Source organism: Olea europaea, unplaced genomic scaffold (assembly GCF_002742605.1).
Source record: "Olea europaea var. sylvestris unplaced genomic scaffold, O_europaea_v1 scaffold3308, whole genome shotgun sequence".
In the NCBI taxonomy this organism is placed as follows: domain Eukaryota; kingdom Viridiplantae; phylum Streptophyta; class Magnoliopsida; order Lamiales; family Oleaceae; genus Olea; species Olea europaea.
The window spans coordinates 1-16,474 of NW_019252018.1; the positions used below are offsets into that span (position 1 = coordinate 1).

The window sequence follows — 16,474 nt, forward strand, 5'->3', positions numbered from 1 at the left end:
TCACTCACAATGGTAACTCCTTTTTCCGCCCATGTGCCTTTAATTGGATTTAATAATCTTTCCACATTTTTTTTCTCTTTTTGCAGAAGAGTAGTTCTCAACTTGTTGTAACCGGGAGGCAAATATTCCGAAATTCGACTGTTGGAAGCAAGAGTATAAGAACTAATGTAATAAGAATTTCTTGCAAGAGTAAAAGGCAAACCACTTGAATAAAACATTCTAGCAATTTCGGAATCCAATTGGTCACATGTTGTCACATTAAAAGCATTTTCTATTGCACTATTCTTTCTTTTCCTTTCCTCCAAAACATAACAATCCTTAGAACCCATATTATTCGATGGCAATGGCACTCTTTTCCCCGCCTTAGTTTGCATTCTCAACTTGGCTTCATCTTCCATTTTTTGTATTTCACATATATCTTTCATAGTTACTTTTCCACAAGCCCCAATTCTATAGCCTTGTAAGTTTAACAAATGTGCCTTCACTCTTGTGTAAGAACTTGTCTTAGTTGCATTACAAAAATTACATTGCCAAAGAACGTTACCACCCTTTTTTTTATTAAATTTATCAAGTTTTGTAACATATTTCCAAAGAGGTTTAGACAAATCATCATCCATAGCATTATCACTCATAACTTCAAAAGAAAAATAATTTCAAATACTTAAGTAAAATATGAGTGATATTACCCGAAACTTGAAAAAATATCTTCTTCTTGATCTTGCAAATGATTCTTCAAATGTGGATTGATGAAATTTTTGAAAAAGATGAAATAACAAAAAAAAAAACTTGGATGTTCTGAGATTTTCTTACAATTTTCGCAAGTTACTGACTGAAGAAGAAAATGTATGTGTTGTTATATAAGTTTGATTTGTTGTTGAAGGGTAAAATGGTACAAATTGATCAAACAAAGTATTGTACATTATTTTATAAAGAATTACAGCCATTGAAAAGATACAAAATGTGCACTAAAGGAGAAAATTTACAGTGGTGGGCCCACAAATTGAAATTTGCATTGGTAAAGTATGACTTTTCATTTCAGCCGTCTCTTCATCTTCTCTTCTCTCTTTTTTCTGTCTTTGTCAGACAATCAACCAGCTACCAGGTTCTTCTTCTTCTTCTTCTCTTTTTTTCGGCCCACCAAAGCCACACATGACTCCGTGACTCCAACACGCGTCATTGACGTGTTGGACGCATATCGAGTCGGACACCGGTACGTAGTCTCCGGGAGCGTGTCGGTGCTTCCTAGCAGTGTACTAATACGCTAGATTAAAGCATAATATTAATATCAATGTAAGTCAAACACCCAAAACATACATCAATAGTGCAAAGTATCAATACATAATCTAGCCAAAAATATCAATAGTGCCTTATAATTATAAATCCCAATAGTACATTATCATTATAAATCCCAAAAACACTCCTCCTTTTTGTCACAAATGGCAAGGGGAACTCCAATCAACTAAGCAGGACCATCATCTCCGCCATCCACGTCCTCAGAGTCCTCAGCGTTAGAGTCATAATCTCAGTGCTCGCGCATCCACCGACTACCGCGCTGAACAAGAGCAATTGCCCCTCGCAATGTAGCTAACTCCACAGTATGATGCTCGGAACAGCTCGTAATTGAGTAATGTTAGCCATCATGCGGGCCTGCTGCTCAATGAGAATCGACATCTGACCCATAAGCGCAACAGTGGGGTCAACAGGGACAGTGGCCGGCGCAGGCTGGGCAGGTGGTGGAATAGGAATGGAAGAAGAGGGAATATCTGATGTGGACGGAGGAATCTCGGGAGGAGGCAGAGGAATAGCTGAAAGATCAGCAAGTAAATCACCCAAAGGATCAGCGGGCACTGTCGGGTCGACAGGTTCAGCCGACTCAGTAGGAGCAGAGGCAGAAGAGGTGACATGCGACTTACTTTGAGAGATCGTAGTGTGTCCTATGGGACGAAGTACCCGTCGTGAGACCCCATCAGGAAAGGAAGCCCCAAGTGATGTCACCAAGTAGTAAATCAAGCAAGCATATGGCAGACCAATCCGATGACCGGAAGTGCGAAATGTACGCAGAATGTGTTGGCAAATGAAGGTAGGGAGGTCAACCGAATCCCCATGCAGTAAAGCAAAAAAAAACCTCGCCTTGTCCATAGGGAGAGAAGAAGTGTGGGAGACAGGCCACAAATTTGTACACACAATGCGCAACAAAATCTGCCTATCAGTGGGGAGCGAACCAGTGCGGATCGCCTTAGGTCCACCCCCTAAGGGGCTGTTAAACAAAGTGGACCGAACCAGAGAATCGGCCGGAATAGACTCAGGCAAGAGACAGCGGTAAACGGGGTGAATGACACGGGGAACATGGATGGAACTGGAAATAATGTCGGGGGAAATCTTAATCCTAAGGGTTTGACCCCGGAGGAACACCCGGAAGGATGAACCACTAATGTCATGGATGTTCGCATAGAACTCCTGAACAAGAAGACTAGGCGAAGGATTTAACCCAATCAGGAAGGATTCCCAACCCCGAGAAGTAAAGATAGCGGCCACATCAGGTGATAGATCGGATAGAGTAACCTCACGCTCGACGAGAACAGGACGACGGGAAAATTGGCTCCCAAAGACTTCTTGAGCAGTAGAGGAAATGAACCGAGAACGACTAAACGAACCCGATCCACTACCAGGCTGAGCTGTGGTCCTAGCCCTCTTGGGTGCCATCTGCAAAACGCGAGAAATCAATCCTCAATGAAAACGAAGTAAAGGAGACACATAACTAGACAGGCCCTAAAAGACTATCACGCCCAAGCCGGTGTGTTATGGCTAAGACAGGTGCGATCGAAACTAGACATAGACAAGAGCAAAATGAAAGTGTGACACACATACACACGGCCAATATAAGTGGAGAATTGAGGAGTCCGATTTCAAATAATCGTTCAAACATCTAAGCAACGAATTGGTAAGTGAGTGGTGCGAAGTGTGATAACTTAAACGATGAAGGGTGCATAGCTCGATATAGGAACTAAGGTCAAATAGATAATGATCACACATGTGTAGTACCTAAGACACCAAGTATACATGAGAAATGACACGCAATGGGCAAGAGAATTAAGGCAATGGTGATGAGACATTTTATCGAACACATTGTATGCATAAGAAGGAGAAGCAACAAATGCAAGTATGTAAGAGACACCCAACACCCCATAACACCACCATCCACCGAGCACACCACAGACACCCAATGCCAAAGAGACCAAATGGCGAAAAGAAAGAAGAAAACAAATAAAAAATGAATCAAAAAGCAAAGAGACCAAATGGCGAAAAAACAAAGTACTTACCAAAAGTGGAGGAAGAAATCGCAAGAAAAGCACACAAAGGATGGGACTTGAATCTCCACACGTGAGAGAAACACAGACAAATCGGCCTTGGGTTGTTGATTTGGGAGAAAAGAACGAGAGAGAAAGGGAAGAAATGAAAAATAAAAAAAAGGAAAGGCGCGAGAAAACAAAAGGGCTCGCTGTCGCTCGAGTGAGACTCTAGCGAATAGCGAGCGACAAAGGTTCTGCTTCTGTCGCTCGAGCGGGAGCCCAGCGACAAGCGAGCGACACGAAAATGACAAAAATAGCACCCAGATTTGAAAAGTTAAAAAAATAGCCCCAAGTTGAAAATTAACCAAAGTAGCAGCACTTGTGAAACTTTTAAAAATAGCACCTTTTTTAGAAATTTGAATTTAGACCAATTTTTTTTTTTAAGGCCCACACACCGGAACCAAGTATAGATGGAGTAAATTGTATATGTAACCCCTCGTAAAACGTGCTACTCATTCCAAGCAAGTAAGAATCAGACCTTAAATTTGTGAGAAGAGACAGCCAAACACTGACATAGGAGGCAACACTTAGATGAGTGAAAGTCAAATCCAATGCCACTAGGACCTAAACTTCATTAAAATAAGGCGTAAAACTGTTCTTTCTTCTCCTGTCGCTAAGGACTGAATTTTATTATTATTATTATTTTTATCATATCTCATCGTACGTGCAATCTCATCTCCATTAAGCTACTAAGAAGACCCCTGTAATGAGCGTTGGGTTGGTGACTCCCAAACCAGTTGGCTTTAGAGCACCAGGTTATGAGAAACCCTTCAGACTTAATTGCTCGAGTCATCTAGGCTCCGAAGATAGGTATAAGATGTGACAATAAAAATATTTTGTGGAAACACACGGGGGTACATCAGAAGTTAGGCCATCTAGTCCAAGATCAATTCAAACCCAATGTCTACTCAATGACAGATGATAGCCATCTCAAGTCCCACACATGCGGTCAAGACTCACTCACATGGTCCTTGTGTGTGTTGTGCAAATATAATATGAAGTGACATATACTAAGTACCCCACACAGACTCAGTATAGGTGACGGGAATTAGAAACTAATCACTTATAGAATGCACATTTGATGTCAAATTGCAACTCCAAGGGAACAACTACAATGCAAAAATGAGATGTGATGATCAATTTTATTGTTTTAATTTTTTTATTAATTTTTTTTATTAAAAAAAATGAGGCAAATGAACACACAGAGGTAACGGAATGAATGAATAAACAAAGAAAAAGCATGCATCCATGAAGACGATCAGGGAGGAACACAGATGCCAACAGCCTGCCTAAGTGACTCGAATCTGAACCCATCTAGAGGTTTAGTGAACAGATCGGCAAGTTGATTATCAGTGGAGAGGTGTTCAAGAGAAATCACGTTGGACTTAACGAGTTCACGGATAAAGTGATGATGAATATCAATGTGTTTGGTCCTAGAATGCTGAACCGAATTTTTTGATATGTTGATAGCACTAGTATTGTCACAGAAAATAGTCATAGTACCCTGATTTATCCCATAGTCACTCAGCATTTGTTTCATCCAAAGCAGTTGAGTGCAACAGCTACCAACTGTAATATATTTTGCCTCTGCTGTGGACAAGGAGACTGAGTTTTTTTTCTTACTAATCCAGGAGACAAAATTAGAACCAATATAAAAAATCCACCGGAGGTACTTTTTCGATCGTCGGCGTTTTCGGCCCAATCGGCGTCAGAATAGCCGGCTAGTTCTAGATTGGACTCTCTGGAATACAGGATCCCATGATCTACTGTTCCATTAACATATCTAATAATGCGCCTTACTGCACTTAGATGGGACTCCTTAGGATCAACTTGAAATCTAGCACATACACCAACACTAAACGCGATGTCAGGTCTACTGGCAGTGAGATATAGTAAACTGCCTATCATGCTCCTATACACAATCTGATCAACACTCTTACTCGTAGGATCATGTCCTAATTGAACAGTTGTGATCATGGGTGTCCTTGTGTGTTTCTTACTGTCTAAACCAAATTTCTTTATAAGGTCTTTGGCATATTTTGATTGCGAGATAAACAGCCCACAATCAGTTTGCTTTACTTGAAGACCAAGGAAGTAACTTAGCTTCCCAACCATGCTCATTTCAAATTCTTGTTTCATGCATTCAGCAAATTCAAGAGCAAGGGAGTCAATGGGAGATCCAAAAATGATGTCATCGACATAGATCTGAGCTACAGTGATAGTTTCTTCAATATGTCTAATGAATAAGGTTCTGTCAACACCACCTCGGGAGAACCCATGCTCAACGAGGTAAGTGGTAAGTCTATCATACCAAGCCTAGGGGCTTGTTTCAGACCATACAATGTTTTATTTAGCTTGTAGACATAATGAGGAAATTTAGGGTCAATGAATCCTTTCGACTGTTCAACATACGCCTCTTCTTGGAGTATTCCATTCAAGAATGCACTCTTGACATCCATTTGATATAGCTTGAACCCTAAGGTACATGCAACTGCAAGAAGAATACGAATGGACTCAAGATGAGCAACTGGGGCAAAAGTCTCATCAAAATCTACCCCTTCCACCTGAGTGTAACCCTGCGCAACTAGTCTAGCCTTATTCCTAGTTATAGTACCTTGGTCATCGATTTTGTTCTTGAAAATCCACTTAGTACCTATCACATTAGAGTCATCAGGCCTAGGAACTAGATTCCAGACATTATTTCGAACGAATTGATTAAACTCCTCATGCATGGCATTCTCCCAGCATTCGTCTCTAAGGGTTTCCTCTACTTTTTTAGGTTCAATCTGGGATACATAGCTGGTATATGTTAGGTTATTTAGAACTCTCTTTCGTAACCTCATTCCTTCATCTAAATCCCCAATGATGTTAACCTTAGGATGATTAAATTTGACCCTGGAAGATGGTTCTTTGGCGAGCTTAGACTGATCTCAATTTGGTAGACTCTGCTCAGATACGTTTTCTGAGGATCGTGGAGATTTTGGGATTAAGTGCTCTTTATTTTCAGTAGTGGCTCCTTGATCTTCACTTAGATCTTCTATGTCAACCTCATTTTTCAGTACTCTCCCCCTCAGTAAAGGCATCATCAATAACAACATTTACAGATTCCAAGGCACTCTGAGTATGCAAATTGTAAACTCGGTATCCTCTACTGTTCTTAGAATATCCCAGAAAAATCCCATCATCACTTTTGGAATCAAACTTGCCTAGATTTTCTCTATCCCTCAGAATGTAACATTTGCTGCCAAATACCCGAAAGTATTTAATGGTAGGCTTCTTGCCTTTCCAGATTTCATAGGGAGTCTTGTCTGATTTCGGTCTCAAGTATACCCTATTCATTATGTGGCACGCGGTGTTAATAGCTTCACCCCAGAATTGCATTGCTAGATCCTTGTCGTGAAGCATGGCCCTAGCCATTTCTTGAAGCACTTTATTCTTCCTCTCAACAACACCATTTTGCTGTGGCGTGATTGGTGAGGAGAACTTATGCTTAATCCCTTCCTCCAAGCAGAAGTTTTCTAGATTGAAGTTTTCAAATTCTTTTCCATGATCACTTCGAACCCTAAAAATAGGAAGATTTTGTTCAACTTTGAGTCTTTTGTATAAGGACTTAACCAGATCACCCGTCTCAAATTTTTCTCTCAAGAAATCAATCCAGGTGAATCTAGAAAAATCATCTACCACAACCAGGATATACCATTTGCCTCCTAGGCTCTCTACCCTAGATGGTCCCATTAAAACTATATGAAAAAGTTCTAGGGGTCTATTCGTTAGGATTTTCGAGGTTCGCTTATGGTTTATCCTGAGTTGCTTTCCTTGTTGACACGGCTTGCACACAGCATTCTCACTTTGATCAATCCTAGGTAAACCATCGACAATCTGCTTTTTGACCAATTTAGACAGACTTCTGTAGTTAACATGACCGAGTCTTTGATGCCAAAGTTCAGACATATCAATTTCAGCACTACTGCATAAATAGTTCGAGTTTGGAAGAACTCCATAACAGTTATCAGATGTTCTAACACCTTCAAGAACAACATCACCAAAAGTGTCATAAACAGTGCATCTCTTTTGGACAACTCACTTCATAGTCAGCATCACAGATTTGACTAATGCTCAACAAGTTGGACTTAAGGCCCTCTACATAAAGTACATTGGATATTGTAACAAGTCCAGCAATGGTGATGGAGCCTTTGCCTCGGATGGGTGCCGTAACTCCGTCCCCAAAGGTAACTACACCGCCGTTGCAGTCATCAAAGGTAGAGAATAAGGCCTTGTTACCACACGTGTCTAGAACAAGCACTATCAAGATACCACATGCATGTATTTTGTGTTTTATAAGCAACATGAGCAACACAACATTTTAGATTCTTGGTATACTCACCCACATCAGATTTCTTTACCCAAACTTTTCTCGAGGTCAAGGTGATCCTAGTCAACCTTGTTACCGTCTCAGTTAAGTACCTAACCTGATTTGAAAGGAAGTTCACTTGACTAGGGATATCCTGACTTCGATTCCTATTTACTAGCTTTCGACACCCAGGTCTCGTGTGGCCTAAGGCACCACAGTGATGACACGTGGGTATGAACTTAGGTTCAGATGTACGAGAGTGTTGATTATAAAAATTAGATGTAGAGATCTTATGACCTCTAATGGTCTTCAGTCCATTAAAGTTTTTGTCTTTGAATTCTGGATTTGTTGAAACATTAGATCTGTTGGAAGCAGGGACAAATGTGGTCTTTTATAAACTAGACATATTGCTATCACTCTTCACAAATCCTAGACCTTGCCTATTTCCAGCTGGTTTGTTCATTCCTAACAAATCGTCTAGTTTCTTAGTTCCATTCACAAATGATTGCAGTTGAGTGTTGGATCTCTCTAATTCACAGATCAATGTCTTGACCTTGTCCTCTAATATCTCATTAACACACTTCAACTCACTTAGATTCTTAGACGAGACTTGAAGATCATAGGTGATTTTCTCCTTCTCTCTCTCAAACTCGTCTACCTTCTTAAAAAGGGCTTTATTTACCTTTTTGATCTTGAGACTCTCTTTAAACAGGAGTTGATAAGTCTCATGTATATCCGTCTCATCCTCCGAATCATCACTGGACTTGTTACTCTCAACTTCCTCCTCAACCTTCTCACTCTCCTTGTCTGACTCGCTCTTGACAGTAGATACAAAAGCCATATAGCAATTTTCCTCCTCACTGCTTGAGGAATCACTTTGTTCACGTAAATTAGAATCATCATCAGTCAAGGACACAGCTAATGCCTTCCTATTCACCTTCTTTAGATTTTTCTTAAAGTTAGAACATTCATTTCTATATTGCCCAAATCTCTGACACTCATGACACCTAACCCCTTGAGATTTCTTACCAGGGTTCCCAGTTGTTGATTTATCATTTTTCTCTCTTGGCAATTTGCTAGGAGCTCCTCTCTTTTTCTCTTGAGGCCATTTTTTGCCCTTTAAGACTTTTTGGAATTTTTTCACAAAGTAGGCAATCTCCTCATCTCTAAGAGTTTCCATGTCAGATGATTTAGACTCCCCTTCTCTAACAGTGTTCAGGGTTATGGACTTGTTCTTTCTTGGTTGTGAAATGGTGAGTTCATAGGTTTGAAGGGATCCTACGAGTTCTTCTATCTTAATTGTATCTAGATCTTTGCTTTCTTCAATAGCTGTAACTTTAGGTCTAAATTTCTCGGGCAAAGATCTAAGAACCTTCCTCACAATTTTGGGTTCGGGAATCCTCTCACCTAGGTCGAAACTAGAGTTAACAATGTCATTCAATTTGGCATAAAACTCATCAAAAGATTTATCATCCTTCATCCTGATTTCTTCAAACCTTGAGGTCAGCATTTGCAATTTTGAATTTTTTACAGTTTTGGTTCCCTCATGCGTAGTTTCTAGAATGTCCCATACTTCTTTAGCAGTTTCACACATTGATACTTTCCTAAATTCTTCGGGAGACACAGACATAAATAAGGCATGAAGTCATGTGCTATTCCAATTGCAATAAGCTAATTCTTCCTTAGTCCAAAGTGAAATATTAGTTAGATTGACAACACCTGACACAGTTGTAGAAGGAGGTTTCCAACCATTTTGTACGCTCATCCAAACACGTTCATCTAAGGACTTAAGAAAGGCATGCATCCTAACTTTCCAATAGGCATAGTTGCTTCCGTCAAAATACGGAGGCAGAGACAGTGATTGACTCATCTAGACACAATGGGTCAGGACTCGAGTTTTGGCTCTGATACCACTTGAAATAACGTAGTTCGACCCAATCAACACCTAGAGGGGGTGAATAGGTGTTTATACGGAATTTTCTTTTTAAATCAATTAATTATTGCAACACGTCACAAAAATTAATTTGTCCAGATCAATTCACTTGCTTTACTATCCTATGTTTGAATATCGATCATAAATTAAATGCAGAAATATAAATAACACAATTATTTGATGACGGAGAAACCCCAATGTGGGTAAAATTCCGGGCCCAAGCCAGTAGGAATCCACTATAACCATAAATGAAACTTACAATCAGCCAGACTCAACCTACACTGATTTTTCTGACATCTCGACCATAATTTTCTCAAGTCCTTCCTGGAATGTGTGATCCTGCACCAACTCCCGGCACCTAGCCCTCCTGGATTGTGTGTTGCACCAATTCCCAAGTCTTAATTTTGTTTATCTTCTGTGGATTCAAGAGAACCGCCTGTTCTCTGATGATCGGGACTCCGATCTCCTTCCTTGATCTCCAATGATCAACAAAGGCACTTGAAGCTGGTGTTGTGGTGTTTGATGTATGTTAATTTGATCTTTTTCATGTAATTGATCAAATCAAGTATAGGATTGAATGAGAAAGTTCAAGAATAGGATTGTTGTTCTCACTTTCAATACCTTCAAAGCTCTCTTTTCAATTCAGCGCTCTCTATCTCACAAACCTCTCTATTTGGTATTTCTCATTGGGTTAAAAACATCGAAAAAAGGAAAATAGGGTTTTATAGGTAACACTGTGGCTCGAGCGACAAGCGAACGACGATCTGTTCTTGTCGCTCGAGCGACCACTTGGTGAGCAGCTAGTGAAACTTGACGACACATCTTGCCCTACCACATAGCTAGAACCCTAGCACACTTTGCCAAAATTGCAACTGAGTCGCTCATCTTTTACACGTGCACAATGACCCCTATTGTTTAATAATTGACAAATTGACCACAAACTTTTGAACATTAACACTTTTACCCTTTTGTTCACAGAATAGCCAACACAAAATCTAACAATAATTTTAGTGGTAGCACTCTCTGGATCTACAAACAAAAAACAACTTCAGTTTGTAATACAGAATTGGAAGTTATTCGCAAAGGTCATGAGCTAGCTACACTTGCTAAAACTAGATGACTGATAATATGTTTCCAAAATTTTCTACCAACGTTTGGAGCTAATGGTTTTAATTCTTGGTAAGGATGTAAACCTATCACGTTATGTTAATGGTTTTTCCATTTTAAATCTAGCTTTAACCCTTCACATTCAATTTCAGTCTGGTATTCATATATTCTTGAGTCATGCATTGGAAGTTTCTTGTGCTTGAATCTTGTCTGATTGTGCTAAATTATAATATGTGTTGCGTCTCATATGTACATATGCCAACATGTTTGACATGCTGGAATATTTTGTTTTGCAGACTATTATTGCTCAAATCAATCACGCCATTGGAGCTTCAGGGGTTATAAGCCAGGAATGCAAATCTGTTGTTGCCCAGTATGGGAAAACCATACTTGAAATGTTGTTATCAGAGGTGTAGAACTTGTATTCTTTATCTAATTTTGTTTCGTTTGTTTCAAATTTTTGGAGGATGTACTGCTTCACTTGTATCTGGTGATGAACTGTGCAGAATATCATTAGATGCTATTCTGCTTATGGAGATTTGTGCAATTTGTCTGAGAACCTGAATTTCGCAGTTCATGTTGGTGTTTACAGGCAGAACCCCAAAAAATTTGTTCCAGATTCAGGTTATGCTCTTCTGATGGTACTCACGATGTTAGATTAGATTCAAATTGTTCCCTGGGTTTCTTATCAGCCATGTTAGGCATCACTGTGATCTCGTGATATCATGCCATTATACAAATAATGAAAAGTAGATAAATATAAACATTGATCACCTCCTAAATTTCCACTTTGTCGTAGTGCTTTATATATTTAGCATTTTTTGCATGACTAATTATATTTTTATTGATTTCTCTGGTATCTTGAGTTGTTTGTGTATAAAGTTAATTTAAAACTTGAGTTTGTCAAGCTTGATTATTGAGAGCGTGGTGGACAAGGACAACAAAAAGGCTTCTTATGGTATGCACGATGAGATGTGTACTGCTTGTGAGATGGCAGTCATATGGATGCAAAATCAACTTAGACGGAATCAAACTGAAGAAAAAATTATGGACTATATCAATGAGGCAAGTGACTTGCACATTACGGCTTTTAGAATTCAGTGCATGTATGGTACAATACTGGATAGAGGAGTGGTCAATATAATAAAAACGATTTTAGGTTATATTTCTTTCTTAATACTTTTCAATACTACTAATCCTCCCTACCAAACATGCCATTAAAATGTTGCTTATTTGTGTTTGTGCCAGTACAACTAAAGAAATTGGAAATTGGATAGTAGACATAAAACTTGTTAGACTATTAATGATATGTAACCTTTAGATAACAATGCTTACATATATTAGTCATCCAAAAAGGATCTAAAATTCAAGTTAAGCACTGCATTTCAATCATCTATTACTATTGCGTTTCTTCGAAATTCAGTTACACTCTTGCATTACAAATGTCGACAATGTTCTTCCTTAAATGCTTACGGTGTTATTGTTGCTGCCAGTATGTCCTTCAAGTTGGTGAAGGTGATGTAGCACAGTGTATTAGTGGATTTACAGCCTTAGACGTGCCCCCTCCTCGTAGCCCTTTGTGGTAATCTTCTTGCCCATACATAATAGCGACTACAGTATTCATCCTATGTGGTAGCATGTTATTTGAAGCATTCGTTTCCCGTAATTCTGCTGCCTTAAATAACAAGCTGTCACATAGGATGACCACTTCAATCCCTGACTATGAATAGCAAAATATTCATAAATTGCCGTTCCCTACAATTTATGCTTCATAATTGCTGTATGATTCCTGAATTTTTAACATGTTTGTAGGTTTTTTGGTGATGTTTTCATGGGTCAGTATCACACTGTGTTCGACTATGGGAATATGATTGTTGGATTTGCTGAAGCTGCTTAACTTTATCCTTCTCTGGATTGTGTAAAATCATCATCTGCCACTAAAAGGTCTTTCTATCTGTAGCATTTGAAATCCCAACCCTCACTTTTGTAACAAATGAATCTCCTATGGATGGCATTTTTGGCAGTAGTTTTTGAAACTTCTAACGTATCAAATCTCGTTAACAAATGAGAATTCGAATTTTCCTAAGTATTTCCATTTATGTATTACCCTTTTGGTTATTTCTCATTTGCTGATAGGAAACGATGTGCTGAGATGTCAAGAAATTCATTGGGGGAAACAATCAAATGAAAAATGAAGTAAAGCTGGGATTAGTGGAAATTCCAAATTCAACGTGATTCTTGATACTAAGCTCTTGAAATTTTAATCAACCACTTCTTGCAGTATCCTATTTATATAAAGGAAGCGAGTCATATAGAGAGAATTATATTCTGTGTTTATTATAATGTAATTATTCAATATTCAGTTTTAAAAATAGGAAAAGGAAAAAACTATTTAAAATCAATTGAACATTAAAGATAACACAAATCAATATAACTGAAATTTTAGTTTGTTATTTCATGCAATTAAGTGTCGTTCTTAGTTGAATTATGTAGTTTCTAATAAAAAATTTCATTAAAATTTCTTTAAAATTTCCAAAGTAATTAAAAAATTGAAAATTGCATTTGTTAAATATAGCAAATGGTTTCAAGATTCTAAATTAAGATCCATAAAAGAATGAATAGATTCTCAACTTGACCACATAGAAATAACTGTCTACAAAATACTAGCCAATCAACCTCCTTATAAATAAGAATATTGTGTTGGTGCAAAACATAAAACAAATTTTCTTCGGTCTTCCTAAACGTCAATAAAGAAGAAATATGGAAATGCTTTTCCAAGTTTCATTTCTCTTTGTTGTAGCTTTATGCTTCTTATCCCTTCCTAGCATCGTCTATTCAGAAGATATTCCCCAACCCCCAGTTTCTCAATTCCACATTCAGGGACAGGTTTATTGTGACACATGTCGTGCTCGATTCATCACTGAACTTAGCGAGTTCATTCCAGGTACAAAATTATAATCCATACAAAATGCTACTCACATTATATATATTTTGCTTTTCCATGTTATCCAAAAAAAAGGGGCTATTCAGGGTCCAGGGATGAATTTGTTGTCCACACATTCGTAAAAAGTTTCAGCAAAAGCTGAATTTGAAGCTTGAACTTCCTTATTCAACATTTTATGAGGTAGTTCACCATGCTATTAGAGAATGAGCATGTAGAATTGCAGACATATGTTTAAAATAAATTGTGCACTCGTCAAGCTCATGAGCCTCCACACACGAGAATAAAGTTAAGAATTAAATTTAACGACGCTTTAAACTTCATGTCACATATCATTTCTCTTTCATTTTTACAACATGATCATGCAATAATAACAACACAAACCTATCTCGGATGAAATGAATGCTTGGTTGTAAGAGTTCCGATATTGTGCATTCAAACATCTTCTTTATGGTGGTGTATTTGTCGTTGAGAAACTGAATCATAATAGATAAGATTCATAAATTATAACTCGAATCTTAACTTGTAGGTGCTAGTGTACGCCTCCAATGCAAAGATGGGGAGAATGGAAATATAACATTTACTGAAGTAGGTTACACAAGAGCAGAAGGACTCTATAGCATGCTTATTGAACGTGATCACAAGAACGAGTTTTGTGAAATCACACTAGTTTCCAGTAGTAGAAAAGATTGTGATGAAATTCCTACCGAAGGATGGGTAAAATCGTCATTGAAGTTTATACTTAATACAGTAAATGGTACTACACGCACAATAAATCCTCTTGGATTCTTCAAGAAAGAAGTTCTTCCAAAATGTCCACAAGTCTATAATAAGTTGGGTATGTATCCCCCAAATATGTGAAGAACAAAATGAAGACGTTGGCTGAATAATTTTGTGTGCTTTTTTTGTCAAGGCTTTTGATTGTCAAATTAGAGTGCCTCGTAGAATAGAATAATTTTGCTTTGTAATTTCTCTGAGTTCCCAAGATTTCCTTGTGGGAAGACAATAAAATTTGTAGATTATGATGAGATAAATAATAATTGCAATATGTAATGTAATTTTCTTCTATTATTTGGTTTCAATCTACCGTTTATTTACTAGAGGAGAAAAATGAAAGTTACTTCTAAAGAGACGCTTTAACTCCCATAAAACACCATATACTTGAAAAGGATAAGAATATATATATATGTGTGTGTGTGTGTGTGTGAAAATTACTTGAACTTCATGCAATCAATCAAGTCAAACTCCCTATGGCAGTCAACTTTAAAATCATAATTGCACTTAATGATTCCTTCCATGGCGTGAATTCATCATCAGCTAAAGTTAATACTTTAATTATTAGTTCTCTGTACACAATGGAATGATCAACCTACATTCAATAATCTTGAATTTGTTATCCAGGCATAGTCCAGTAGTACAAAAGACAAGAGTGAGATTATCTCAAGTCTTGCTGGCAGTCGCATTGTGGGGGTTCGATTCCTGAAATATGAAACTGGACTCCTTGTAGATACAGTATACAGACAGCTCATATTCTCTAATCTACTGGGACACATTCCGCGATTTACCTCATTCACAAAGCTCTAGGGGTGAGGCGGTGGGGACCCTCAAGATTGAGGTTCAACCTTTAATAATCTTGAATTTGTTGAAGTTCTTTGTACCCGTGGATCTTGATCTACCGTTTCTTGACTTGACATTATCATGTCTGTCACTTCTATTTGGATTTTTGTCTCTACGTCCAAAGAGAAAAAAGTAATTATTTTGAAGGACGTAGCACTATTGTCATGTATGAAATCACTAATTTAATTTCTTGATTTGCAAATGGAATTTCAACATCGTTGTTTATGCTTTTGCTATCAACGAAGTTATATGTGAAATTGGCTACTTACATAATTGAGAATTCAATTATAAATTACATTAACAAATGAGTACCCAATTTATCATTAAGAAATGCACCGTTACGATAAATATATCGTAAAAAATACAATTTTTAATAGAAAAATCAAGAAATGTGCACGGAAAATTGACATTGACTAATCAAGGGTTGTAAAACGCAAGACCAGAGTAATTTTTTGGAGTAATTTTATATAAATTAATATAAATTATGAAGATTGAAGGGTAAATAAGTACTATATCCAAAAGAGATAAGAGCAAAGACTAATGCAATGTATATTACTATATTTAACATGTATTTGGTATTTTGGTTTGCATAGATGGTTAATTAGCATTTTAACATGTTGGGAAACATATATAATGAGAATTTATATTTCTTAATTGTTTTAGGATTTTGATTTTCAAAGTATAGATATTTAAATTTGTCGTGTAATAAGATAATTCTGGTTCAAAATAATTTTCAGCAAGAGAACGTATGATATATAAACATAAATTCTTTCATTGCATTTGCAAAACACGTTTAAAAAATTAGTATAAGAGCAAGTGTCAACTAAATGTTTGTCCAAAGATTAGATTGTAGAGATAGATATGACTTCTAATATCTTAATGTAAGAAATTTCATGTTGTCTTCTCATCTACACAAGTCTAGAAACAAAAATTTAAGTAAAATAACGGTTATATATAAATAAGCTTCAAAGCTGCTACAACAACAGGGATTGCCAACAGGGTTTCAATCGTCAAGGGGTGATTGGGTAGCTCTAAAAAATAAAAATGAATACACAACTCACCAGGAGCTGCACGCACGACCTGGATGCAAAACCTATTTTTTGGCCCAGTCTTAGCTTAGTTAAGCATGCTCTTCCTGTTACTTTTCTACGTCCAAATATAAAAAGAGAAACTCT

The 16,474-nt window shown here is 37.6% G+C and overlaps 3 protein-coding genes across 3 annotated transcripts; 2 read left to right on the top strand and 1 right to left on the bottom strand.

The window, feature by feature from the left end:
- Positions 1 to 6,398: 6,398 nt before the first annotated feature.
- Positions 6,399 to 9,571, bottom strand: LOC111385848. The gene is made up of 6 exons (XM_023010276.1): positions 9,421 to 9,571; positions 8,846 to 9,312; positions 8,106 to 8,653; positions 7,999 to 8,063; positions 7,504 to 7,652; positions 6,399 to 7,418 (listed from the first exon to the last, which is right to left on the bottom strand). Exons 1-6 carry the CDS (start codon positions 9,569 to 9,571, stop codon positions 6,399 to 6,401), a joined length of 2,400 nt encoding a protein of 799 aa, XP_022866044.1.
- Positions 9,572 to 10,982: 1,411 nt separating this feature from the next.
- Positions 10,983 to 12,844, top strand: LOC111385851 (cyprosin-like). Its single transcript, XM_023010280.1, has 4 exons — positions 10,983 to 11,151; positions 11,248 to 11,365; positions 12,248 to 12,323; positions 12,554 to 12,844. Exons 1-4 carry the CDS (start codon positions 11,005 to 11,007, stop codon positions 12,636 to 12,638), a joined length of 426 nt encoding a protein of 141 aa, XP_022866048.1. The 5' UTR covers positions 10,983 to 11,004; the 3' UTR covers positions 12,639 to 12,844.
- Positions 12,845 to 13,501: 657 nt separating this feature from the next.
- On the top strand, positions 13,502 to 14,716 carry LOC111385849 (major pollen allergen Lig v 1-like). Its single transcript, XM_023010277.1, has 2 exons — positions 13,502 to 13,685; positions 14,212 to 14,716. Exons 1-2 carry the CDS (start codon positions 13,502 to 13,504, stop codon positions 14,541 to 14,543), a joined length of 516 nt encoding a protein of 171 aa, XP_022866045.1. The 3' UTR covers positions 14,544 to 14,716.
- The last annotated feature ends 1,758 nt before the right edge of the window (positions 14,717 to 16,474 follow it).

Excerpts from the sequence above, each read along its gene's own strand:
- LOC111385848 (XM_023010276.1), bottom strand. The coding sequence starts at position 9,571 with ATGAGTCAATCACTGTCTCTGCCTCCGTATTTTGACGGAAGCAACTAT. Across the intron at positions 8,654-8,845 it reads ATGAGGAGATTGCCTACTTT|AAAAATCTAAAGAAGGTGAA; the intron begins GTGAAAAAATTC and ends TCTAACTTTAAG. Across the intron at positions 8,064-8,105 it reads GTGAAGAGTGATAGCAATAT|ATCTAATGTTTCAACAAATC; the intron begins GTCTAGTTTATA and ends TGCTTCCAACAG.
- LOC111385851 (XM_023010280.1), top strand. The coding sequence starts at position 11,005 with ATGTTTGACATGCTGGAATATTTTGTTTTGCAGACTATTATTGCTCAA. Across the intron at positions 11,152-11,247 it reads TTGAAATGTTGTTATCAGAG|AATATCATTAGATGCTATTC; the intron begins GTGTAGAACTTG and ends TGAACTGTGCAG. Across the intron at positions 11,366-12,247 it reads AAAATTTGTTCCAGATTCAG|TTGGTGAAGGTGATGTAGCA; the intron begins GTTATGCTCTTC and ends ATGTCCTTCAAG.
- LOC111385849 (XM_023010277.1), top strand. The coding sequence starts at position 13,502 with ATGGAAATGCTTTTCCAAGTTTCATTTCTCTTTGTTGTAGCTTTATGC. Across the intron at positions 13,686-14,211 it reads ACTTAGCGAGTTCATTCCAG|GTGCTAGTGTACGCCTCCAA; the intron begins GTACAAAATTAT and ends CTTAACTTGTAG.